This window comes from Hippocampus zosterae, chromosome 4, assembly GCF_025434085.1.
Source record: "Hippocampus zosterae strain Florida chromosome 4, ASM2543408v3, whole genome shotgun sequence".
Classification (NCBI taxonomy): domain Eukaryota; kingdom Metazoa; phylum Chordata; class Actinopteri; order Syngnathiformes; family Syngnathidae; genus Hippocampus; species Hippocampus zosterae.
Genome location: NC_067454.1, coordinates 21340442 through 21363617, shown reverse-complemented (window position 1 = coordinate 21363617; position 23176 = coordinate 21340442). Strand labels below are relative to the sequence as shown.

The window sequence follows — 23176 nt, the reverse complement described above, 5'->3', positions numbered from 1 at the left end:
AACTCATATTGGTGCAAAACAATCCAGGTTGAAGCCAAACCTTAACTCCGAAGAGTGATGAGTGTTCAATAAGCGACCGACATCAAAATAAAACTGTTTAATATCATATAACAAACACAACAACATACATACTATGATTTGTATGTTTACAAAACCAATGGAAATGCATGCAGTATTTTAAAAGTATGCAACACAAAAAAAAAAAGACATGAGACTACCTGTAAACTTGTTGAGAAGTCCCAACGTGGCATTCAAATTTTAAAACAAAATAAGACTTAAAATATATGGACACATTTTGGCACATTGAAATAACATTTTTCACTCTCATAATTCCTGTGGTGTGTGGCAAGTTCAGTCCGGCATAGGATATGCTATTCTTGCAAAATAAAATGCAACAGCTTTTGAGGAACAAAGCCCATTTACCACATGCTACTGATCTTACGGATTTGAGAGAGTCTTGTGTCTTTTGTGTTTGGAGGGTGGGGGGGGGGGGGTCACTGCCTGACCTGTGCAAAGACTTCTCGCAGCCACGCTGAATCCTCATACAGGCGAGGGTCACCCAAACACTCTGAGGTCCTCTTGTAGAAGTAGTAGTACAACACAGATGCTGTTAAGACATTTGAAAACATAACAATCGGGGAAATGCATTTCTTAAACACAGTATGAGGTAAAGTATCTCTCGTGTGGGGGGGGGGGGGAGATAAATTGACAATAAAGTTGTATCCAATCCAATGCCCCCAAAAATCTCATTTTGTCAACACGAATACTGAGAGTTACTGTTTTTCGTATATCAGTTTATTCACTCAATGCTTTGCCACAAATTAGGTGGCACTTTTTACCATGACCGCCAGAGACACATTACAAATATTTTGAAATATTGTTTTTATACTTTTATCATTAAAATTCATGGCCCTTCCGGAGAGTTGATGTACAGTTTTGATTAGGAAAAGAATGTTTTCAAAACATGAGTTGGGTTTTACTCCTTTATGTGGGCAGTAAATAACCTGACGTTAAAGCGCTTGGCCCACAGAACAGAGTGCAGATAAAACCAAGATACAAGGGTATGAAGGTTTTGGGCAGGATCAAATGGAAAGAACAATGACTGCATTAGTTCATTTACTGATCCACGTATTACATTACTTGCACGTGTAAATCCAAATTACATGAAAAGGGACACTGCATGAACCTGTTCATATCAGAAAAAACTGCACACAACGTTGGTGATGCCCAAGTTTGCTATCTCTGGCCTTCAGTGAACATGAATACAAGATGAATCATGCGGAGAAAGACACGACGTCTTAAAATTGGCTTAGTAACCTTGGAATACCAGCTGTATATTTGTTTCATGTTAATGCTTAGAATCAGCTATACATGCTGAACAAACAGCAATGAAAGGTGTCGTTACGTGATGAGGTGTCTCACTTAGGTTGAAATATGAGGGACATTGGCATTCTTACCAGCTCTTTGGAACACAAATAACACTTGAAGGCCATCTGTCCAAATAAATCGTTTGGTGTTTAGCCATCGCAGATTCTGAAAATATGGAGAAAACACCACTCTTGACTTTGCTCTCAAGCATTGCTTTTAATCACACAATACAAAGACCAGATGTGGAATGAGCAGATAGTCGGAGTCACTGAAACATATTGAACGCTAATGTTGTTTTGCATTCAAATGCAAGGCTTAATGAATACAACAAAGTGGTCGAAACCAATAGTTTGGCAGATGCTGATCAGATTGAATGCCGATGCAAGGTTTGGACTAAATGACATGTGAATAGATGATTGCTGCTGTGGCCAAACAACTTCCATTTTTCTGGTTTTGAGGTTTACAGACAACATTCAGAGGTGGCTAAGTCTCAAGCCTGTTCACCAAGAAAAAAACAGAATGTCTGGTCTCCAATGGTAACCGATGCAATACAGCAAAGTTGGTGAACTCATATTAACCCAAACCCTGTGTCACAAACTGCCTTCCCTTAGGTCCAATCTTTTCACTGCACTTTTAGAATAGAGCGCGAAAGCATTTTTAATTGGTAGGCCGACTGGTTTGAAAGTTCATGTTAGCAGTATCATATTTATGCAAAATACCTGCTCCCACTCACCATGAGCCAGGAATGGAGTATTACACTGAAGGTCAAATAGAGTGCAGAAAGCATTAGCAAAGCTCTAAATCTCTCCAACAATATGGCTACCAGGCCGACCTGGAACACGTAGGTGTTAAACAGCATCAAGAGAATGATGATGAGGTTGAACAAGATGGCAATGTCCTGAATTCTATAAATGAAAGACAAGGAAAGAAGGGAGTAGATATTTTATAACATGGAAGGGTTTTGTCATTATCAGATGTGTACAACAATTTTCGTTCTGGAATCATCTCCAGCGTGTTTTACTGCATTGTTGGACTTACACGAAAAGTACCAGTTGGACAGCTTGTACATCTCGAAGTAGCTCACTGAATGAGTTGACAAACAGGTCGAAGGAAAGCAGGCTGAGCTGAATAAGCAACACCAATGAGTAGTTGCTGGGTTGGAGCTTCTCCGTTCCACAGGCTGGGCGCCCGGGCGGATTCTGATTCCACAATGGATCCAAGGCTGCACTGATCTCTATGTACAAACAAAAATCTGTAATCGGACCTCGTGGTGGTTTGAGAGGCGCATTGAGACCTTCCCTTGGTTGGCAATGGGGTCACTTTGTTGGATGAACTGTCTGGAATAGACTGCTGACATGTCAAGGATGACACTGGGAGTATCGCATCAGTTCAGGCGGTGTGGTGGTGGTGGTGGTGAAGCCTCCAGTAATGGCAGACTTCTACTACTTTTTATTTTTTAATTGTATTTTTAATAATTCTTCATACAGAACGTGGAGAGACATCTGCAGCCAAATGCGGGTCCTGTGCAAAATGACACATGGGAGACACATTTGTATTCTACTTGAGAGTGTCGTGCTGCAAATCATATTTACTGCATAGTGCAAATGTCATTCTCTTACAGATTTGCATTTATTCATGAGCTGTCCTGAATTTGATTGGAAAATTCACACACGGGCACACACACACAGATTGAGTCTGTGTCCTTCCAAACTGACACAGGAAAGAGGTAGAGAAAGATGAGTGTTTCGGGCTACATCAGTCGATAATCAGGACTTTCAATAAAGGACCCAGTACTGGGTGAAAAATGTGTCTGTGTGGGGGGGTTTGATGAGATTTCATGACGTCTGCCAATACAATCTGAATACATCAACTGCTAAGTCAGATGGGGTTGACGGCGATAAATTAGAAGCCTAAATACAACTTTCTAATGTCGTGTGAAGGACCCAACATTTCTTTGAAAGATATCTGCTGATTTATGTTCTGTCAGCTGCTTTGCAAAACGAACAGCTACATTAATAAACTGTTTAGTACGATCTTGCGTGACCTTACACCTGGACCTAATCTTGACCAGAACACATCTACAGCAGTTTATTAACAAGAATAATAAAAGGTCTTTAACTAAAGCATCACGCAAATATGCAAAGCGATTTCAAAGAAAAGTGAGCTTTAAATTTTGAAGACATTTCAAAAGACCTATTTTGTTTGAACATATTCCATGCAGTCTTGCGATTGCGCTTTCCTTTTGTTGGCAACTGATGTTTGTAAAAATGTGATTGCTTTAATGTCTGATAAATGCAACCAAAATAAAATACCTCTAATACTCATAGCTACATATAGGTCATATTCCACTAAAAGCCCCACTGACAATTAAATTGAAAGACATGTGCAGATGGATAAATGAAAATTGTTTATCTGAATGCATTTGTCGAACGCTCCCTGGTGCGAAGATTCTAAATATTCCATAAAGAAAAGATGACACATGAGTATAGAGTTACTTACAGTACATCCGTTAAAAGAATAACAGTCCCAATTCATCACCATCTGAAAAAATAGGTCCACTTTTCACTGTAGTTGCTGCCTCTGGGATCATATATGAGGTCTTATATACGTTTCTCAGACATCTCTGTATCCTCTGAGCCAGGATGAATGCATGACAGTCTTCCAACCGACACCTGGTGTATCCTCTTTTCGACCTATGAGGCCCATCCAGTAAATGTATTAATAGCTTGGCACAGCCATAACAGGTGTGCGGGAGATTAGGCCTCCTCTTCAACACAGAACAACAACCTAGAGACCAAATAGTGACTAATGGAGATGAACAGAGGTTAACGGTATGCATGTCCATAAACAATTTGATAAAAAATGTGACTACAGGAAGTGAGGAATGGCCCTGCAGATAAAAGGGGTAGAAATGCTCAATTTTAAATGTGACAGCACTTAAATTTATTCATAACGTCATCCAGCCTATCCTTAATCTCATCATTTTTTTCTAACTGGTGTGTGTGTCAGCACATAAGTATTCTTTTGATTACTATTAAAAAGACTCTGTGGTCTCTGTGATGGAGTATGTAGCTACGGTTGAGCTGACAATTTAGTACTTTCCCAACTAATATTTTAACATTTCCAGATATCTTGCCATTATTGAGATTATAATCTCTTTGTTTATGACGATCCTCTAAATCTAAATGGCAACACTAACACAAATTTGTATGTTTACCTGTGATAGAACATGCCCTGCTCCAAAACACAGGGCATACTAAGTGATAAGATCAGATGGATGTTTTAGCAAATGTTTTATAAGTGTTTCCGTTTTGCATTAAGAGGTTAAAATGCAAATGATTTTGAAGGTCACCATTTTAAATACAGATTCACCTCAGTAATGACTAAATAATGTAGATGAAATGGTAAAATGGTTTTTAAATGTGTTTGATTGTGAAATGTTTTTTTTAAATTTTCAATGTGATTTTTTAAGTGGTATGTACCCACCCCTTGTACTACATTTAAAGTGCATAACATGGACAGATTTATGACCGCTCGCAATAATAATACTGGATACTGTCTAATGGGGTCACCAACCTTATAGAAATTGAGTGCTATTGCGTAAGGTACTGATGTGAAGGGCTACCAGACAGTTTATATCCATCTATTTTCTCTGTGAAGAATATTCACATACATGAATATAGCTATAGATGAATATAAGTTGTTTTCACTGAATACACCATTAGTCATGACAGTTGAGAAACTGATAAGTATTCAAAGCTTTATTACATTTTGTACTATATCTTTATTAAAATCTCAGCAAAAGTGTTTACATTTTCAAACGATCACTGAACTTTTACAAGAGCAACTTCAAGGAAATCACAATGTTCCACTACTGACGAGCTACATTAGAAAAGGCCAAGGGCTAGTCAAGTGGGCCTTGACCTTCTACTATTTGGTGACCAAATTCAAAATGCCACATGGGAGTGGATGAGGCGAGCAGCTTGAAGAAAAATATTGCCATCCAGTGGTGAATAAGGTTGACTACAGTATACAATTCTGCATGGGCCGTTCCAAGTTCGATTAGCTCATGCTTCAGTTGTCACAATACAATACAATACATGCTGATTTATATAGCGCTTTCACAACAGCGGCAGTTGTAATAATAGTTTGTCATAATTCATTAGTACATCGTCATGCACTTCTACACAACTCAAAACTACGATCACAAACTTAAATACTGCTAAATAAGACCGAACAACCATTATGCACAGTATCGAGACATCCTTACAGGATCCTTTTGGAAATTCTTCGAGGTTCAAGTAAAAAACAAAGTGGAGTTGATGACATTGCTATGTAACTTCTGTTTCGTGAACATGTTCTGAGCAGTTCGTTTACATTTTTAATGTTATAAAAACAGAACATAATAGTTGCTGAATTTGAAATCCGTGGGCCTGAGTTAGCCGAACGACATAGCCCCGGGACAGGAAAAAGACGTACTCTGTCCCGGAAGGTGGGTGGGTGGAGCTTGTGCGCTTGGAGCTTTTGTTCACTCAACAGAGTTGTGAAACAAAAGGGCCAAGTAGGGGACAACACCAACACCAACAACAACAAAAAACCTTCAACCGGAAACGTTTTGAATTCGTGTGTACATTTCAATCTTTTGTCTGGACTGCAGTCATAGATAACAGGTGAGTGAACGCGAATCTTACTCGTTTTACCTCAAACGGGATATGACTATTCTCGATTCTCAACCTTTGCAGAGATGCCGTCCTTTCGCCCTCTAATGACACATATAATGTCTGTAACAATTTATAGTTAACATACTTATATTTGCCCCGCAGACGATGTATACTTGAAAAATGAACATATATTGTTTCGCTCTAAATACTGTAACACCACTGGCACTAGCTCTGTGATGTGCGCCTGTTAGGGTTTTAGCTAAGATTTCTTGTCGTTTATAAATTAAAACCCAACTGCAGTAAATATTTATTTGAAAAACAAAATAATAATACAAAATAATATCATCTCAAACTATTTTAAAGTCTAGAGGAGACGTCAGGACTGCACCATTCAACAAGTGGGACGTTCAGGTGAGGCTCAAACCATATGAAGTGTGAGTTGAAATAAATCAATGTTAACAACCTGGTAAGTAATCCTCAGTACAGGGAATGACCCAGATGCTCCCCGAGGACTATTAATGGGTAGAAATAAGATCAATTTCTATGATACACACATCTAACATTGTAAATTTCCCCAGTGTAGGACAAATAAAGGGTATCGTATCTCCGGTCATCACACAATGTCAATGAGGATACAAGACATGGATGAAAACATTGTGCATTTATAAAGGAGTGGATGCTCAATAGGATGGAGTGCAGTTCTACACCACTGCAAATTCAAAACACACCAATAAACATTTTTAGATTAATACTTATATGACAGTGTTTTATCAAAATTTCGACCATTATCTTTGCTTATTTTGAGGTACTGTACTTATCGAATCATATTGTTCATGTGTACTTAATTCAGTATAATGAACTGATACTCGAAAACATGAAATTGATGGCCAAGTAATGACTTTTGATTATATGTTGTTTTGTGGGATCAACCTTTTTTTTCCTAACCAAAAGTGTGTGTAGTCTGTCGACAGGAAATATTCATTAAGATTGATACAAGGATTTCAGGAGGACAAAATGTAACTGCTCAACAAGAACCATAACCAATGTACTGAGTGTGTATAAAATTCAAAGCGGTGACAAGACTCTTTTCAACTGGTTCCTTATTTTAGACATAGGGCGATGGTTTTGTCAGGGCTGACACTGATTATTAGTAGTCAAGAGACTGATAACTGATATTTGTAGCCAATGTCAGTTTTCACTAAAATATTACAATATGTAATTTTTAATAATACAAACTCCATCACTTAACTTTGTCGACATATTTTTAAGCATGTTTCTTAAACAACTTTTCAGATCATCATTTGTCTTCTTTTTATTTGGGGCAATAGCCATCTTTGTTTTAAAATTCTAACAAAAAGTAATGGTATATCCTACATCCTTTTTTTTTTTTAAAAAAAAACCAATAAGACTTTAAAAACATGAATACTCCCAGTATTTGGGTTCTAAAAGGGTTATTGACTGCATGTAAAGGGTAAAAGTCATTGTTAGTACAGTATTAGAGTTCAAGATTTGCAATACAAATCACCTGTTTTTTTCCCCGATACTGCTTTTACAGGACCTGTGAGAAACAAACAAAATAGATTGCTTTCTTTACCCAACTGTATTGTCTTTGAAGTAATTGCAAAAAAACCCCTCCAAAATCAATAAAGAAAACATTAGCGCTTGTTTGAATTTAATTTCCAGGCGCATGCAAAGAGTGTCGACCATCTGCCAACAGATGGTCGACAGATTCACTAATGTGCTCTCTGTGAATTGATAAGCACCATTTGTAGGAAGAGGGAGGGGAAGAGAGACACTAAAGGGCAGCAAGGCAAGTCTGAGCTTGACTAGGAAATCAGCAAATACAAGGTGCAGTGAAGTTAAAAATAGTGTTAGCCAACAGGGTTCTTCCGTAATGGGCTTCACCATTCAGGTCCTGCCATTCCAAAGGCCTCCTGTATTTTAGGTTTGGCAATGTCATAGAGTCATGACACGCTCAAGACATGAATTGTGAGCTGGTATTATTCAAACTAAGGTGGTAAACACCATGGAAAAGCCCCATGACCTTGTACCGAATGCTTACGCATGAATCTCTGTAGATTCATGCGTAGACATAGAATAAAGCAATCGGTATGACTGAGTCACTACAGATCTGCTATTCCTCCATGCAAACGGCAGCAGCTGTGCAACCGGTCATTATGCTAAGTGTACTTGCATTCTATTTTGTTCCCTTTCAAACAATATTATATTGAAAAAGTTATCATATATTTTGAGACAATGCATGCTGTGCTGTATATAAATTTAAATGGCAATTAAATTCCAGGCGTGTTGTTTGCTGCCATAGCGAGCATTCCAAATGTTTTTATTCATGAAAGAAGCCTCAAATGCTTAACATCCTCATATATTGTGTGTTTTGTTTATTGTTCAGCATGGGTGCACGTGAAGAGAAGAAAGAAACATGTGGAACCATCTGCCTGAAATACCTTCTGATCACATTCAATGTCCTCTTTTGGGTAAGTCTACATGCAGGAAGAGTTATATCAGAGTCAGAGTGTATTATAAGAAAATCATTGCCAGTTCCATCTTAGAAAATCAATGCAAACAGCCCATTCGTGTGGCAGAAAAAAAGAATCATTCAAAGCCAAATTTGAGGTTTTGTTTTCAAGCTTTTCTAGGAAACATATCTAGGAATCATATCTGAATTAAAAATGGTGCATCAGTTGGCAAAGGTTATACTCTGTAATACTATTACTACTACTACTAATAATAATAATAAAAATAATGATAATACTACTAATAATAATAATTTGGTCATCTATATCAATATTTGTTACTTTACAGTCTGTGAAAGTGTCTCATCCGGAATGCCAGAACATTCAAAAATATTTCATTTGTTCTCCATGTCATCACAAACGGTGTATTAAGTGTTACAAATGGACAGTATATGCACTTAAAGGATTGGATAAATTAAAGTTTAACTGTACATTGTTTATGTGACAAAGTACTGTACAATAACTGTACATTTACTGAAATGTCTTGACAAACGACCAATCTGTCAGACTTACCTCAGTACCTCTTGTCACCACGTGGGGGTGCTGGACACTTAATTTCAAGGCTCTAATTGGTATTTGTGTGTTGTTGAGGTTTGGTTTTCCTCAAAAACAAGTAAATGAAAAGAAATAATGACCTAATGGTTAAAATAAAAAGAATATAGATCTCAGGATATGGCTCTTTTATTTATTTATTCATTTGAATAAATCAATCTTTGAAGTCAAGATGGCGCCCAAGTAGGCAGCCGTCGGCAAGTGCTCTCATGAGTCTTGCTTTTTTTGTTGTTTTTGTGTTTGTTTTATCACTTTGTGTATGTCGTGTGGACCTGATGTGGACTTTTTTCAGCATTTTTTGGCCCCGACATTCATCAAGGAGGAGACTCTGCTCGGTGGTTGCGCCTTCTCGGCAGCATGGGTATACCAGCACTGTTTTTGACTGGGGTAATGTCGGCGCCATTTGACTATCGTAGCTGGACAGGCCAAGGGCGCTTGTGTCTTGCGCCTGTAATGGGCAGCATTTTCCACAGCCCCGCTTTGTTCAGCGGAGGGATCGGTGCTGTTGAACGGTCTGCGGCTGGATGGATGTAAGGCTTGAGGAGCCGACGATGAGAAGAAAGGAGCGTTCGCGCGGAGTGCCGATGCGGATTTGGAACTGGGAGTCGGGGCTTGGAGTTTGAAGCGGATTACATGGGACAGGAGAAGTGAACTAATCTCTTTTCGTCAATGGACGCTACAGCTTCGTGTTTGCTTTCAAAACTTGTAGCAGATGTGTGCACATTTTCAGCATGACGTCTCTGATCCACTGCTGAAAGGACACTTTGATCCGCTCCTCTTTCATCTATAACTGCTTCAGACAACAAAGTGTATGCAGAAAAGTGGTGAAGATTTTACGACTGTCTGTGTCCTAAGTGTTGTGTTGTGTTGTGTTATTTTTGTTATTTTGACTTCAAAATGGCGACGCGAGAGTGGCTGCCTTTCCAGCAGCTCCTATATTTTGTTGTTCTACTTCTTCCTTTCATAACTTTGCTGCTGTGAATTGGGAATTTCTCTATTGCGAGACTAATAAAGGTTTTTCTGATCTTATCTTATTTATTTCAGTAGATCTTAATTTGTGGTTTAACGTTTTTTCAGGACGAGGTTGCGTTGTTGACATCAGCAGCAACCATTTGTGATAGCAATAGAAATGTAAAAAAATCCAACCACAATCTGGAAGACAGTTAAACCAGCCATTGCGCCACGACATGCTGACAACCTCAGAGTAAAAGCTTCCAAAGTCATTGATGTATATCAATGACTTTGGAATCATATCAATATGTATGGTAAGGTTACTCATATCAATTGGTAAGGTAAAGTTTATTTAAAAGTTGGCCTTCTCGCCGCATTGGCGCCGTGTTGTCTGTCTGTCTATCTATCTATCTATCTATCTATCTATCTATCTATCCATCTATCCATCTATCCATCTATCCATCTATCCATCTATCCATCTATCCATCTATCCATCTATCCATCTATCCATCCATCCATCCATCCATCCATCCATCCATCCACCCACCCATATTCATTTAAAAAAATTTAGAAAAGGTACCCAAATTACTTTTACTTGTTTCAGCCGTAAATCAATCTTTGACAGTGGCAGTGACTGTCTATCGTTTCCGTCACCATAATTCCACAGCATGAGTGTTGACATGAATCCTGAGTATCTCAGTTCACACTCATTCATTTGTTGACTTTCAGGAGTGTCAGACGCCTCCTCCTCTCGAGATCTGACTCATGTTATGTTCTTCTCTCAGCTTGCTGGGGGTGTTGTGATGGCTGTGGGTGTTTGGACTTTGGTTGAAAAGAGCGACTACATCAGCCTTCTCCCTTCTATGACATATGCTGCCTCTGCCTACATACTGGTCCTCGCTGGAGCTATTGTCATGGTAACAGGCGTTCTGGGATGCTGTGCCACCTTCAAGGAGCAAAGAAGGCTACTGCGAGTGGTAAGAGACTGCGCACTGTGCACTTGTATTGAACATCCACACGACAACCAAAATGACAGGGTCTGCTTATGAACCACCAAATGGAAAATGGTGTTTAGGACAAGGCAATCATTTGGTATCACTATAAATCGCAAAAAAACCCTTGAGCTATCGCAGTAGAAAGTACACTCAATATAACATCAATTAAAATATAATCAGGACTCCGGCCCCTGGCATTCTCCATGCTTAAGGCAGGGACATTAGATTTGTGTCACAATTTCAAGCACCTAAGAGGAAATTTGGGGCATAAAAGTGTGCTTTGAATGCGCAAGAATAATTTGTATGACTCTTGTGCACCAAGGCAGCAAAGCAATGTTGCTGAACCACAGAAAAATAAGTGTGGGCTTGCATATGTGAGCGTGTTTGTAGCATATGTTCGCTAGAGGTTAACAGGAGTCCCACGGGATTCTCACTGGATGGGTGTGAACTTTATCTTTCATCACAGGATTGGGGACGGTATGGGACAAAAAGTTCACGGAAGCAGGATTACCCAGTCGAAAAAAAAAGCTTGGACAGATGCGCAGCCATTTTTAATGTAGCTGACCTCTAAAATGGGAGTGATACAGGAATGGGAGTCATTCTGAACGGGAGCAGGATAGGAGTAGCAGTTGTTGCTTACCAAGGAGGCTGAAGTCTGTCGTTGAATAGATAGATAGTCTGTAGTTGAAATACACCCTCTGGTCCCCCTTCTTAAAAAGAGGGATCACCACCCCAGTCTGCCAGTCAAGAGGCACTCTCCCTGATGATCACGCTATGTTGCAGAGGTGTGTCAACCAGGTCTGCCCCACAACATCCAAAGCGTTGAGGAACTTCTTGTGGATCTCATCCACCTACAGGGCTTTGCCACCGAGGAGCTTTTTAACCATCTCTGTGACTTCAAGCCCAGAGATAGGAGAGCCCACCTCAGAGTCCCCAGACTCTGCTTCCTCTGAGGAAGGCATGTTGGTGGAGTTGAGGAGGTCTTCGGAAGTATTTTGCCCAACGACTCACAACGTCCCGAGTCGAGGTCAGCAGTGCCCCATCCCCACTATACACAGTGTTAATGTTGCACTGCTACCCCCTCCTGAAACGTCGGATGGTGGACCAGAATTTGGTCGAAGCTGATCGGAAGTCAGCTTCCATGACCTCATTGAACTCTTCCACACTTTTGCCTTGGCGACCCCGGAAGCTGCGTTTCGCTTGGCCAGCCGATACCTATGAGCTGCCTCTTGAGTCCCACAAGCCATAAAGGCCCGATAGGACTCCTCCTTCAGCTTGATGGAATCCCTTACTGCCGGTGTCCATCAGTGAGTTCGGGGGTTGCCGCCACGACAGGCACCGACCACAATACGGCCACAACTCCGCTCAGCCGCCTCAAAAATAGAGGCATGGAACATGGTCCACTTGGACTCAATGTCACCCGCCTTTAACAGAACATAGGAAAAGCTCTTCCAGAGGTGGGAGTTGAAACTACTTCTGAATAGGGGATTCTGCCAGACGCTCCCAAAAACCCTCACAATATGCTTGGGTCTGCCAGGTCGGTCCGACATCTTCTCCCACCATCGGAGCCAACTCACCACCAGGTGGTGATCGATTGACAGCACTGCCCCTCTCTTCACCAGTCTCCTTCCCTGCAAGAGAGGTGACATTCTTTGTCCCTAGCGCTAGCTTCTGCAGCCGGGGATCAAGCCGCCAGTGTCCCCACCGCCCAGCTCACTTTGCACTCAACCCCTTTGGCCCCTCCCATAGGTGGTGAGCCCATGGGGAAGGGTGGATCCATGTTGACTCTTGGAGCTAAGCCCATGAGTGTAGGCTGTGCCACCAGCCGTTCGCTCATGAGACCCACCTCAAGCCCCAGAGGACTAACCCACGTGTGGGCAAGGGAAAATGCCATCCAATTTTTTTCATCCATTATAAGGGGTCTATGAGGCATGCTTCGTCTGATCCCTCACCTCAGATCTGTTTGCAGAGGGGTGACCCTGCCAAGGGTATAAAGCCCCAGACAACTTAGCCCCTAGGATCACTGGGACACACAAACCCCTCCACCATGTTAAGGTGTGGTTCATGGAGGGGAATATTTGTCCCCCCCAAAAAAAGAAAAAAAGAAAACGTGTCCATCATTTTGAAAATAAATATCTTGTCTTAGTAGTGTATTGTATTGTTCACATCAGACCAATAAGGTGATGGAATTTTTCAGAACATTGGTCTGATACTTGTCTTTCTGATGCTTTTCATGCATCCCTTAAGTGTATCATGCTATGACACTAAATTGATATTTTTTTCCATACATTTGGATTCCTTGCCAAGTAAGCTTGATTAAAGTGAGATTTTAAGTGCGCTTCAGAAAATTATTTATTATTATTATTATTTTATTATTTTAACAAAACACTTGAAAAAAGTATTTTTTCAAGTGTTTTGTCTTTTAAGTGTCTTAAGTGCGCTTCAAAAAATAATTATTATTATTTTTTATTATTATTATTATTATTATTATTTTATTATTTTAACAAAACACTTGAAAAAAGTATTTTTTCAAGTGTTTTGTCTTCATCATCAACTTTGCTGAGCAGACCACAGTGTTAATATCTGTCATGACCGAATAGATTGACTATGAACACAATACTTTTTGCATGTTGCCTTGCCACGGGACCTATGTGTCTAACACGAAATGATTTTGTAGTTGTTGTTTTGTTTTTTTAATGGTTTTGCACAACTCAAAATTGATCTCTAAGTGATATACTAATTCCGCATTATCTATGGCCTTATGCTTTTTTTAAACCAGCCAAAACAAACAGGGAATCCCTGTTGGCAGACAAATTTAAATGGCTACCTGAAGTGGAATTTGGTTTAGAGGAAAACATCACTAAAGGGACTTTGGTGTGTATACAGTAGAATACGTCCCCTAAGCTGTCTGATGATGTGATTTCTAACAACTGTTCGATTGTCTCAGTGGTTATCTTGTGTATTTTCAAATGCCCCTAGCTTCCTGAAGACCAAAGATTAGGCCTATGAATCACAGTGACGGAATGAACTTGTTGCCAAGGAGAGATGCTGTCGCGATCGTTAAAAGAGGGCAAACAAAAGGCAGGAAAGAGGCTGATTCATGAGGCTCCTTCCTGTGTTTGCTGGGGGTACGCACTCTGCCTTACCTAGGACTACATAAGCAGCGGCAGTCATTGTTGATATGCGCTTCTGTTATCAACATGTCACAGGTTTGAAACCTAACAAGCTGACTCTTGTCACTTTACTGCTGTGAGGCTTTGAAAAGATAGTTTCTTTCAAATGAAAGTGGAATAACAAAGGCTAATTTATCCCCTTGACTCACAGAAAGAAGGATGTGCTATGTGTCAGCAGATTCACAAATCATTCAGTGTAATCATTAGGGGAGAGGAGGAACTATTGCAAATGTTGTCTACATTTGCTTCTTGCAAATAATGCAAACTCTTGTTAGAGCTCTGTTATTAATTTGAAGTTACTCAATAGGTACCATGTATCATAATTAGTTGTCTTGATTGTTCGGGCTGTTTTCCTACAGCTATCCTGGTGGAAGGAAGCAATACCTCAACTGTAAGGACTTTTGGAAACTCAGCTGGCAAAACATTGCAACGATGTGTTGGTGAGATGCTAATCTGTATGCTGACTGCATCATGACGCCTCTCGTTGTGTGTTCTGCTCCTGTGTGTGCAGTGTGTAACATATTTTTGTCATATAGCAGGGTATAAATTGAATTTCCTCAAGTGATTATCATCACTATAATACATTTTAAAAAGTGAGGCCTTCGATTGATAGAGGTGCATGCTGAAGAAAAGGTGAATGGGAGCTCAGATTCATAGTTCACAATTCATTATTGTTAGGTTGCTCAGTTTACTGCCCTATTTGCGCTGCAGACTGATTCATGACTTGTTTTCGAAGATGACGCTCGGAAGACTGACATATTTTATACGCATCACATTTCTCTCAAAAAATCACGTGCCATGAAGCAATGCGGGTGTGTGCATCAGATTAGGCTCAAAAGGTGAAAACATCCATTCAGTTTCTATTCTGTTTATTTTCATTAGGGGAATGGATCAATGATCTATCACATCGATCTATGATGTGCGACGTTCATGTGCTGTGGGGTCTTCTTTTCAACCTGTGGGATTTGCGTGCCAAACAATAATTGTATGTTTTCCTCCGTCAATTTACTAAGGCGTTTGAAGTGTGGTGAAACAGCTTTAGTCAATGCCTTAAAACAAAAACAAGAAAAAGGGTAGACAAAACAAACTTAATGTCCAGATGTATCTGCTTCAGCCTCAGGAAAAGTCAGACCCACAAGGTAAGGAAGTTGAAATGCCGTCCTGTGAATCAGCCTGCTGAGTCATGTTGGCAGTAATTACACTAACCTTAAAATGCCGGCAAGATGATCATGACCAGTTCTCTGGAGTAGGACGCCTCTGCAGCCAACAAATTCTCTTACTCACTCGGTTGCATTTGTTGAGCTTGTTCTACAGTCTATGAGTCTATCTTTCATTTTGATTTTTTTTCATGCTGTGCTTATTATTCCAAACACACGCACACACACACACACGCACGCACACACACACACACACACACACACACACTTATTCCGTGAATATGCATTGCTATACTACTTACGCTTTTTTAAAAAATCTGTTTCCAGTATTTTGTCCTGCTGCTGTTCATTTTCTTGTTGGAGATCCTGGCTGGTGTCCTGGCATATATCTACTATCGACAGGTAATTGAAAACTATAAAATCTCATTTCATGATTTGACAATACACCTTCTTAATTAAAAGTGGTTTGTTTTCATCCTTTGGGCTTTGCAATAGGGCCGTCACTAACAAATCTTGTTCAAATCGTTTAGCCTATTAATTCGTTTTTTTTTTTTAACTTTGACTTAATTTATTATTATTATTATTTTACTTTTCAGGCCTAGTTTGTAGTCATTCCTCATTTTTGATTAAAAAATCTACATGTTGAAACAAATTATGTTGTCATGTTCATATGGCGATTTAGGCCAGATAAACACATAAAGGCGATTGGGCTCTTTTTGCCCCAATTTGTCCAAAACTAGTCAGGCCCAACAATCTTAAATAATGAATGTGTTCAATATTTCTGACCAAAAATCGTCATGTGTGTGAGGGAAGCCGAGTTTTCCTGAGCTAGCTGACTCCGCAGACTGTGATGTGACAGAATGTAGCCAATCGAAGAAGCTCTCTAACTGATAAACAAGGAAACACTAAATCAAACAAAATTAATATCCTACCCAATGTTCATCCATACATTTTCTGAACTGCATACCACGCACTGTCCTCTCGGGCACGAGGCGGCCTAACCAATGTTGTTTTTTGTAAAAGCGGGTTCCCCAGACAGCAGGAAGTATTTTCAAAAGGAACTATTTTTTCCAACATTGTAACAACATTAGCATGTACTCGAAAGAGCTCAAGTTTCCAGTCCTCGTCACAACAACTTAGTTGAGGCCAGACATCGCGCTTACATCAGTATCTTCAAGGCAGGTGCTATTGATAGAACTGACAGTTCCTTGGGAGGATTGAATAGAGGAGGCAAATGAGCGGAAGCGGTCAAAGTACCAGGAGCCAGTTGAGCAATGGTAAAGAGGAGGCTGGAAGGCACACTTGTGAGCTCACTGAAGTGTGCAAGGTGCTCACTTGGCAACACAGATGTAGAGAAAAGGAAGGCCATCAAGGCCACCATGGAGGCATAAGAGAAATCCTCAAAATGACTCTGGATCAGGAGGAGCTATCTGTGGGACAATGCTACTGGTACACAAGCAGGGTCTGATCTACCCTGGCTGGATCACCTGAGGGAGGGGTATGATGTTGGAAGACCCGGAACCCCCGAAAATCTCAGGCACATAACTGATGATGTGTCCGAGTGCATCCTCGGATATATCTCACACCAAGATTGAGAGAAGCCAAAATCGAAATCCTGATTGCATTTCGATTAATTGTCCACCCCGAGTACTTAGTGCCTTTGTTAGGCACTGTTTGCTTGTGCAACAGTTCCCCATGTTAATCTTGACATGCACTCAGTAGTGCTATCGGCGGAGCGGCTGCTGTATTATTTTAAAACCAGTCCCATTGCGGGAAGGAAATGGCAGCCTTTTAAAAGACATAATTATTTTTTTTAAATGCATTAAATTGATGATACTGAAAAGGTAATCGTGTTGAAATTGTATTCACTGCTCCTTAAAAACAAACTAAAAAAAGACCTAAAGAGAACACAGCACTACTTCGCCCACTGGATGTTGAACAAACTGCTGTGCTTATTTGCTGTATTAAATATGAAACAGAACTAAAGTTGACAGCTTTCGTCAGCACAGTTTGACATCAGGCTTTCTGGACCTTTTTTCCCCATTGCATTCATGTTGCATTAAGTTGCACAATATTATTTTCCACTGGTATCACAGTGTGACGAGTCTGAAGCCCTCCCTGTTTTTGTGTGTGCTGCTAAATCCCTTGTTTACAATACACACATAGGCTGCACACAATAACTGAACTCTGCCAAGAGCGCCGTCTTCTTTATTCACCTTTTATGACTGACACGAACAAAGTCAATTCTCATCTATGAAAACTAGTGAGGGCGGTAAAACATCTAAATCACTCACAGACGTCTGCATGGCTCATTTGGCAAGCTACAGAGCATTGTTGAGTCCTATTGCCGTCCTCTTTTCTGCTAATTTTATTTTTATGAGTGTTTGTAGAAAATAACAAAGAAGGATTTTAGTGAATAAAAAAGGGGAATATAATTAACCATCACAGCAACAAAAGTAGTGGTGCATGAATTAAACTCACAATATTACCTTCCAAAAACACTGCATAGCTTTCTGTCAGTACAATGTACAGTATTCTGAAACTAAATAACTGAGTACCTCCTAAAATTACTATTCATGTTTTTGGATCATTTTGAATTCAATTGTAAATTAGGTCTGCTCTGCGATGGTGCTTGAAGAAGAAGCTTTGTCCTGTTCGTTATGGGGCTTTCTACAGACACGTCATGTCTTTTAGCCCTTCGTCCTATTGGAAGTATTGCCGCTTTGCATAAACCACACATGCCTGCACAAAGGCAGTGTTTTACTCACCACCATCCATCATTATCGAAGGTAATAGTGCTGCAGCCGTAGCGATCCTATACAGGCGAGAGAAACAACGTGGGTGCATGTGGGTGACATTTCTAGCGTTATTTCTCTTCTCTGTTGTAGCTGATAGCTGCACTCCGCACTTGATCTTATACTGGTGAAGTTGCTTTTAGTTATTTACCTCTCACTTACAACAAAGTCTGAAAACAAACAAACACATACTAGGTCAAATACGTGCCTCTCAAGCAGTCATCAGAAATGAAGTGATTCATGCACATGTTGAGACATCTTGAAAATCATGAAAATCTGTATATGATGCACACGCAGAAGCAATTTGTTGCTCTGTGTTGCAGTACATGGCATCCAACACCAGAGGTCAGAACCTACTATTGGAACAAACAATATGCTGGAGGAAAAGTTATTTGAGAGTATTCGGGTGATACTATCGAGCAAGGACAAGATTGATTTCTAGAGGGGGCACATGTAAAACCTTTGGTAATGCCTTGAAGTCCTCTTACTTTTAGATTTAATAGTGGTCCACAGGTGTTAGGAGAGGCTTGTGTAATCTCATCAGTTTTCTTCTATGTCCTCTTTTCACTCGTTGACACATTGTTACGAAGGTAATCAATGTCTGGTCAGTGGCTCTGAGAAAAAGAAGGGAGAGAGAAAGAGCTTTAAAAGTCAGGAGGATACATGTTTTAAAGAACTTGTTCCCCTGGACTTTGCAAAAGGCACACTTTCTGTGTTATTTTGTCCATTGTGAATCAGAACTAAATCAAGTCGTTGTTATTATTGCGGCAGCCTCCAAAAAAAAAGAAAAAAATTATGCGTTTCAATGACCTGCCTGCTGCACTGTAGGGGAAATAGCGCAAATTAATGTGAGCGTGCCACTTTTTATCTGCTCCTTGTTTCAGTTTTACTATTTATTATTGGACAAGTCCAATAAGCTTGAATTACACACTGGTAAAATGCCAACACAACAGAGATAACCAATCACGGCAAGTCAAATGAGGTGTGTCGACTCCTTAATTGTTGTTTATACTTCACTTCCTCAAGCGTGAACAGGTGCTGAACTGCAAGCCGCTTCCTTTTTGCTGTTCTCTCTCCCGTCCCTCTAATCTCACTGTCCTCTATATTTCCTCCCCTCATTCATTGCCTTGATATTGCTGTCATGCTTTGATTTACAGTGGTTTCCCCACTGGCTTGTTGCCATAGAAACAGAGTCCCTCCAGACCTCCCTGCTCTGCCACTGAGCATTCTTGAGAACAAAACATACATACTGCCCCCCCCCCCCCCCCCACACACACACACGCACACAGCGTTACTACATCTCCTTGTATGAGATCCTTTGTCCACAACGTGTATCACGGAGACAGCATATTCATCTCATCTGCGCCAAAATTAAAAGTTGCAACTCATTTATTACCAGCTGTGGTCTGTGCTGGACTGTGATGAATCATATGGCTCAATTGTGAGTTGTGTGTACATTTGTCTGTGTCTGTGGCTAGTTAAATGAGGAGCTGAAACAGAACCTGAGGGAGACCATGATCCAGAAGTATGAACAGAAGACTCATGAGCACGTTACCAGTGCTGTGGATAAACTGCAACAAGAGGTAACTATTTGCCTAGCGGGGCCCTGAGCACGAGCACAAACTTTAAGGTCATTTTACAACCGGGGCTGGGGATAAAAATTTCAATTAGTCAAATAAATTGATTTTACTTTTCACATCCTTTCATAAAACCATAAATCGATCCTTTTTCCCATTAAATCATTTGGTTTCTCGTATCATGCGAGATCTCGTCTCAATGCGAGAGAAGTGTATCAAAACAGCACGGCAGAAATATTGGTCATGAGTTTACAGTGTGTTTTGGCCACTCTATTTACATAGCCTGCCCTGTGGTTGGACTTTTAATGATTCTTTATTGTTTTGATCAAGTCATGTTCAATGAAATATGTATTATTAATGGAACCGCACTGGGTTCAATTCCCAAGATCAATACTCTTCTTTTTTCTAATGCACCACGTTAGCGCGAGAAGTTTCTACTATTTGCAGGTTTGCTTTTTCTGAGAATGTCTTCCGTATGAAAGTAAAATTGGTACTGTGTAAAATCCTTCACCGAATTGCAAATCAATCGACCTGAATTGTGTATTGTAAACCTAATTGAATCGGGCCCTTGTGAATCGAATCAGATCGATTTTGGAAATCTGAATCGTTACCTGCCCTATTTTACACCACAGTCGCAAGAAAAATGAACCTTTTAATTTTATTACCGGTATTGTATTTGGATTTATGCGTAAATTGGTGATAAAATTGGAACTGAACTGGCATAAAAATGAAAAATAGTACTTTAGAATGTCTTCTTTGATTTCTTAGAATCAATCATTACCATTTGAGTGATGACAACCAATAATACGAAAACCATATTTTTCCCACTTGCTCACTTGTCATGTGACGCGGTTATTTATGCATTTTTACCGCCGAGCTTCAACCCGCCAATAGAGCTAGTAGTCGAACAGTACTCGTTTCTGTAAAATGTATTGAATTTTTCAAAGGAAATTCAGGGGCGCATGACTTTCCCGGTATTAATCAAACTATATGAAAATGCCCCATATACAATGAATGGATGGATGGATGCATGCGATTAATGGATTATAGGCCATGGGGTTTAGTTTTGAGAGAAAGTGGTCATATATCATTTGAAGATTTTGATTGTAGCAGCTCACTTTTTTTCGGTGGGTTTTGGAACATAATTGCTATCAGAAGTCAAGGGTTTTTTTCGTCCCCTTCATTTTCTCTCCTATTGTGCGATTATGTATTCTGCGTACGTCTCCCCATCAGTTCAAGTGCTGTGGGAGCGACAATTCATCCGACTGGGCAAAGAGTGTCTGGATCCGCTCCAGCGATGGAAATGGCCGGGTGGTTCCCGACAGCTGCTGTAAGACTCCATCTGAGCTGTGTGGACGTGGGGGGCACCCCTCCAACATCTACAAGGTTGAGGTGAGTCTGCGCCAGGTGCTGGTGTTCACAGTGCCATTAATAATCAAATAATCGTAAACATAACATGCGTTTGTACTCGCACATTACTGTTTACAGCATGAGGACTTTTTCATTTGTCATGTAGGGTGGCTGTATCTCAAAACTGGAGAAATTTATCCAGGACCACCTCAAGATCATCGGAGCGGTGGGTGTTGGAATTGCATGTGTACAGGTGAGCAAAAACGTCACTTTTCCAAACACAAAATGAACTACATTCATTCATTCATTCATTCATTCATTCATTCATTCATTCATTCATTCATTCACTCACTCACTCACTCACTCACTCACTCACTCACTTACTTATTTCCTTCCTTCCTTACTTCCATCCATCTCTGCGCATCATTCAGATAATAGGGATGGTGTTTACGTGCTGCCTGTACTGCCGTCTCAAGTCGGAGCCATACTAAAGAAGCAGGGGAGACGGAGGAAGTCACCTCGTTGACATACCGTACTCAAATATCTCATCGCTTTTTTTCTTGCTGAGGGAGGTGAGGTATTAAATGATGCATCTGAGTTTGTCATAGCGGTCGGGTGGAAAAACAATTAAGATTACAAGAAGTAATTAGACATTCAAATTAGAGTCTCAAAATTACAGCACTAAGAAAAAAGATGGAAAGACAAAAAAAAGACCCCCAAAACTGGTGGGATTATTGCCTCTGAAAATTTAATTTGGTGAGGGATACCCTGTGTGGATATTCAAGGTACGCTACTTGGATGTGAATGTTTTCTAATGTTAGTGTAGTGGCTGGATTTGCCTGTTGAGAGAATTTCTTTTTGCCAGCAGCACCAGCTCCACGTTTTCACAAGCCCACTTGTCCAGTTGGAGCATCCCGTTTCCATGTTAACTGCCCACTCATGCATTTGAAACGTGTTCCATGGTGACCTTTTCCTTTGTCATCACTAAGTTGTATCACTGTTTTTGACTTTGTAAATGTCTATTTTCTGGAGCACTCTTACCTGTGAGCTGTGACTGTAATTGAGCCCTTAGTGGTCAATGTGGCATCACATAGCAACGTGCCACGGTTAGACCAGCCTTTTACCCCCACAGCGTGTTGGCAAGGACACTTTATCTGCCAGACTGACGGTACACTGATTGCACCTTCCTCACCAGCAAAACTGCACCATCATTGTAATAACACAATAGTGCCAGCATTTTAACACTTTGTCTAGTCTAATGTGCAAGGCTGATGCGATACAATGAGTATTGCCTTCCAACATTCCGGAAGGGAAAGCGCAGATTTTATATTTTACTGTTTTTTTTTGTCTACCACTGATACCAAAAATGACCTCTGTGCGCATCTACTGTGGCTTTGCCAAGCACCCTGACAAATCAATGATGTATGCAGATTGTCTTTTTAAGATTTTAAAATATGATCAATTGTATGGTTTTATACTATTTCAGAATCCAGTTTTGACATTCTTTTGCATCAATAACCTTGTTCCTCAAAAACTTCTGATCACAAATATGTCGTCTGTCTTAGCCAAGAATACATATCCATTTCATAAATATCCAACTGTTTCTTCAGTTTTTGTTGTCGTTGTTGTTTTTTCCCAAGTCGGAAGCGAGAAGCAGTTTATCCAGACAGAAGGGTCAATATCCTCCATCTAAAAAAAAACAACTAAACCAAAAAACCAAACCAAAATATGTCAATAATGTGCAGTGTAACAGTGACTTTTAAGTGTCCTTCACCTGTCGGTGGCAAAGTCAGACCACTCGCTTAACAAAACAAACTCGAAAATGTCTTTAAACCAGCTTGCCTGGAAGCAGTGGCCCCTACATGATTGTCACAGGCTTACAGGCACATTAGTGTATTAAACAATTCCCTAATGTCACTGTTCTGCGGGTCTGTCGGTTCATATTGTGAGTCATTTCCGTGAAGGCTGCCGCCCTACCGCAATACCTACAGTATATTCCAGGGCGGCCAATACTATGGCTTTATGTTCGTATTGTGTTGTTGTGACCTCTTGTCATGCTAACAATG

The 23176-nt window shown here is 40.3% G+C and overlaps 2 protein-coding genes across 4 annotated transcripts; one reads left to right on the top strand and one right to left on the bottom strand.

The window, feature by feature from the left end:
• Positions 1 to 203: 203 nt before the first annotated feature.
• On the bottom strand, positions 204 to 5085 carry LOC127599423 (transmembrane protein 138-like). The gene is made up of 5 exons (XM_052063394.1): positions 3868 to 5085; positions 2407 to 2889; positions 2102 to 2273; positions 1458 to 1533; positions 204 to 607 (listed from the first exon to the last, which is right to left on the bottom strand). The coding sequence occupies exons 3-5, from the start codon at positions 2225 to 2227 to the stop codon at positions 495 to 497; spliced, it is 315 nt and encodes a 104-aa protein (XP_051919354.1). The 5' UTR covers positions 2228 to 2273; positions 2407 to 2889; positions 3868 to 5085; the 3' UTR covers positions 204 to 494.
• A 775-nt stretch (positions 5086 to 5860) lies between these two features.
• LOC127599397 (CD151 antigen-like) lies at positions 5861 to 22719 on the top strand. 3 transcript variants are annotated; one of them, XR_007962092.1, is made up of 9 exons: positions 5861 to 6038; positions 8437 to 8521; positions 10849 to 11040; positions 15716 to 15790; positions 19662 to 19766; positions 20994 to 21152; positions 21277 to 21363; positions 21542 to 21682; positions 21979 to 22719. XR_007962092.1 is itself a non-coding variant. In XM_052063349.1 (8 exons), exons 2-8 carry the CDS (start codon positions 8438 to 8440, stop codon positions 21599 to 21601), a joined length of 762 nt encoding a protein of 253 aa, XP_051919309.1. In that variant the 5' UTR covers positions 5861 to 6038; position 8437; the 3' UTR covers positions 21602 to 22719. The 3 variants fall into 3 exon arrangements, 2 of the variants coding, with proteins under 2 accessions (XP_051919309.1, XP_051919310.1); XM_052063349.1 differs by having other exon boundaries at positions 21542 to 22719; XM_052063350.1 differs by lacking the exon at positions 10849 to 11040 and having other exon boundaries at positions 21542 to 22719.
• The last annotated feature ends 457 nt before the right edge of the window (positions 22720 to 23176 follow it).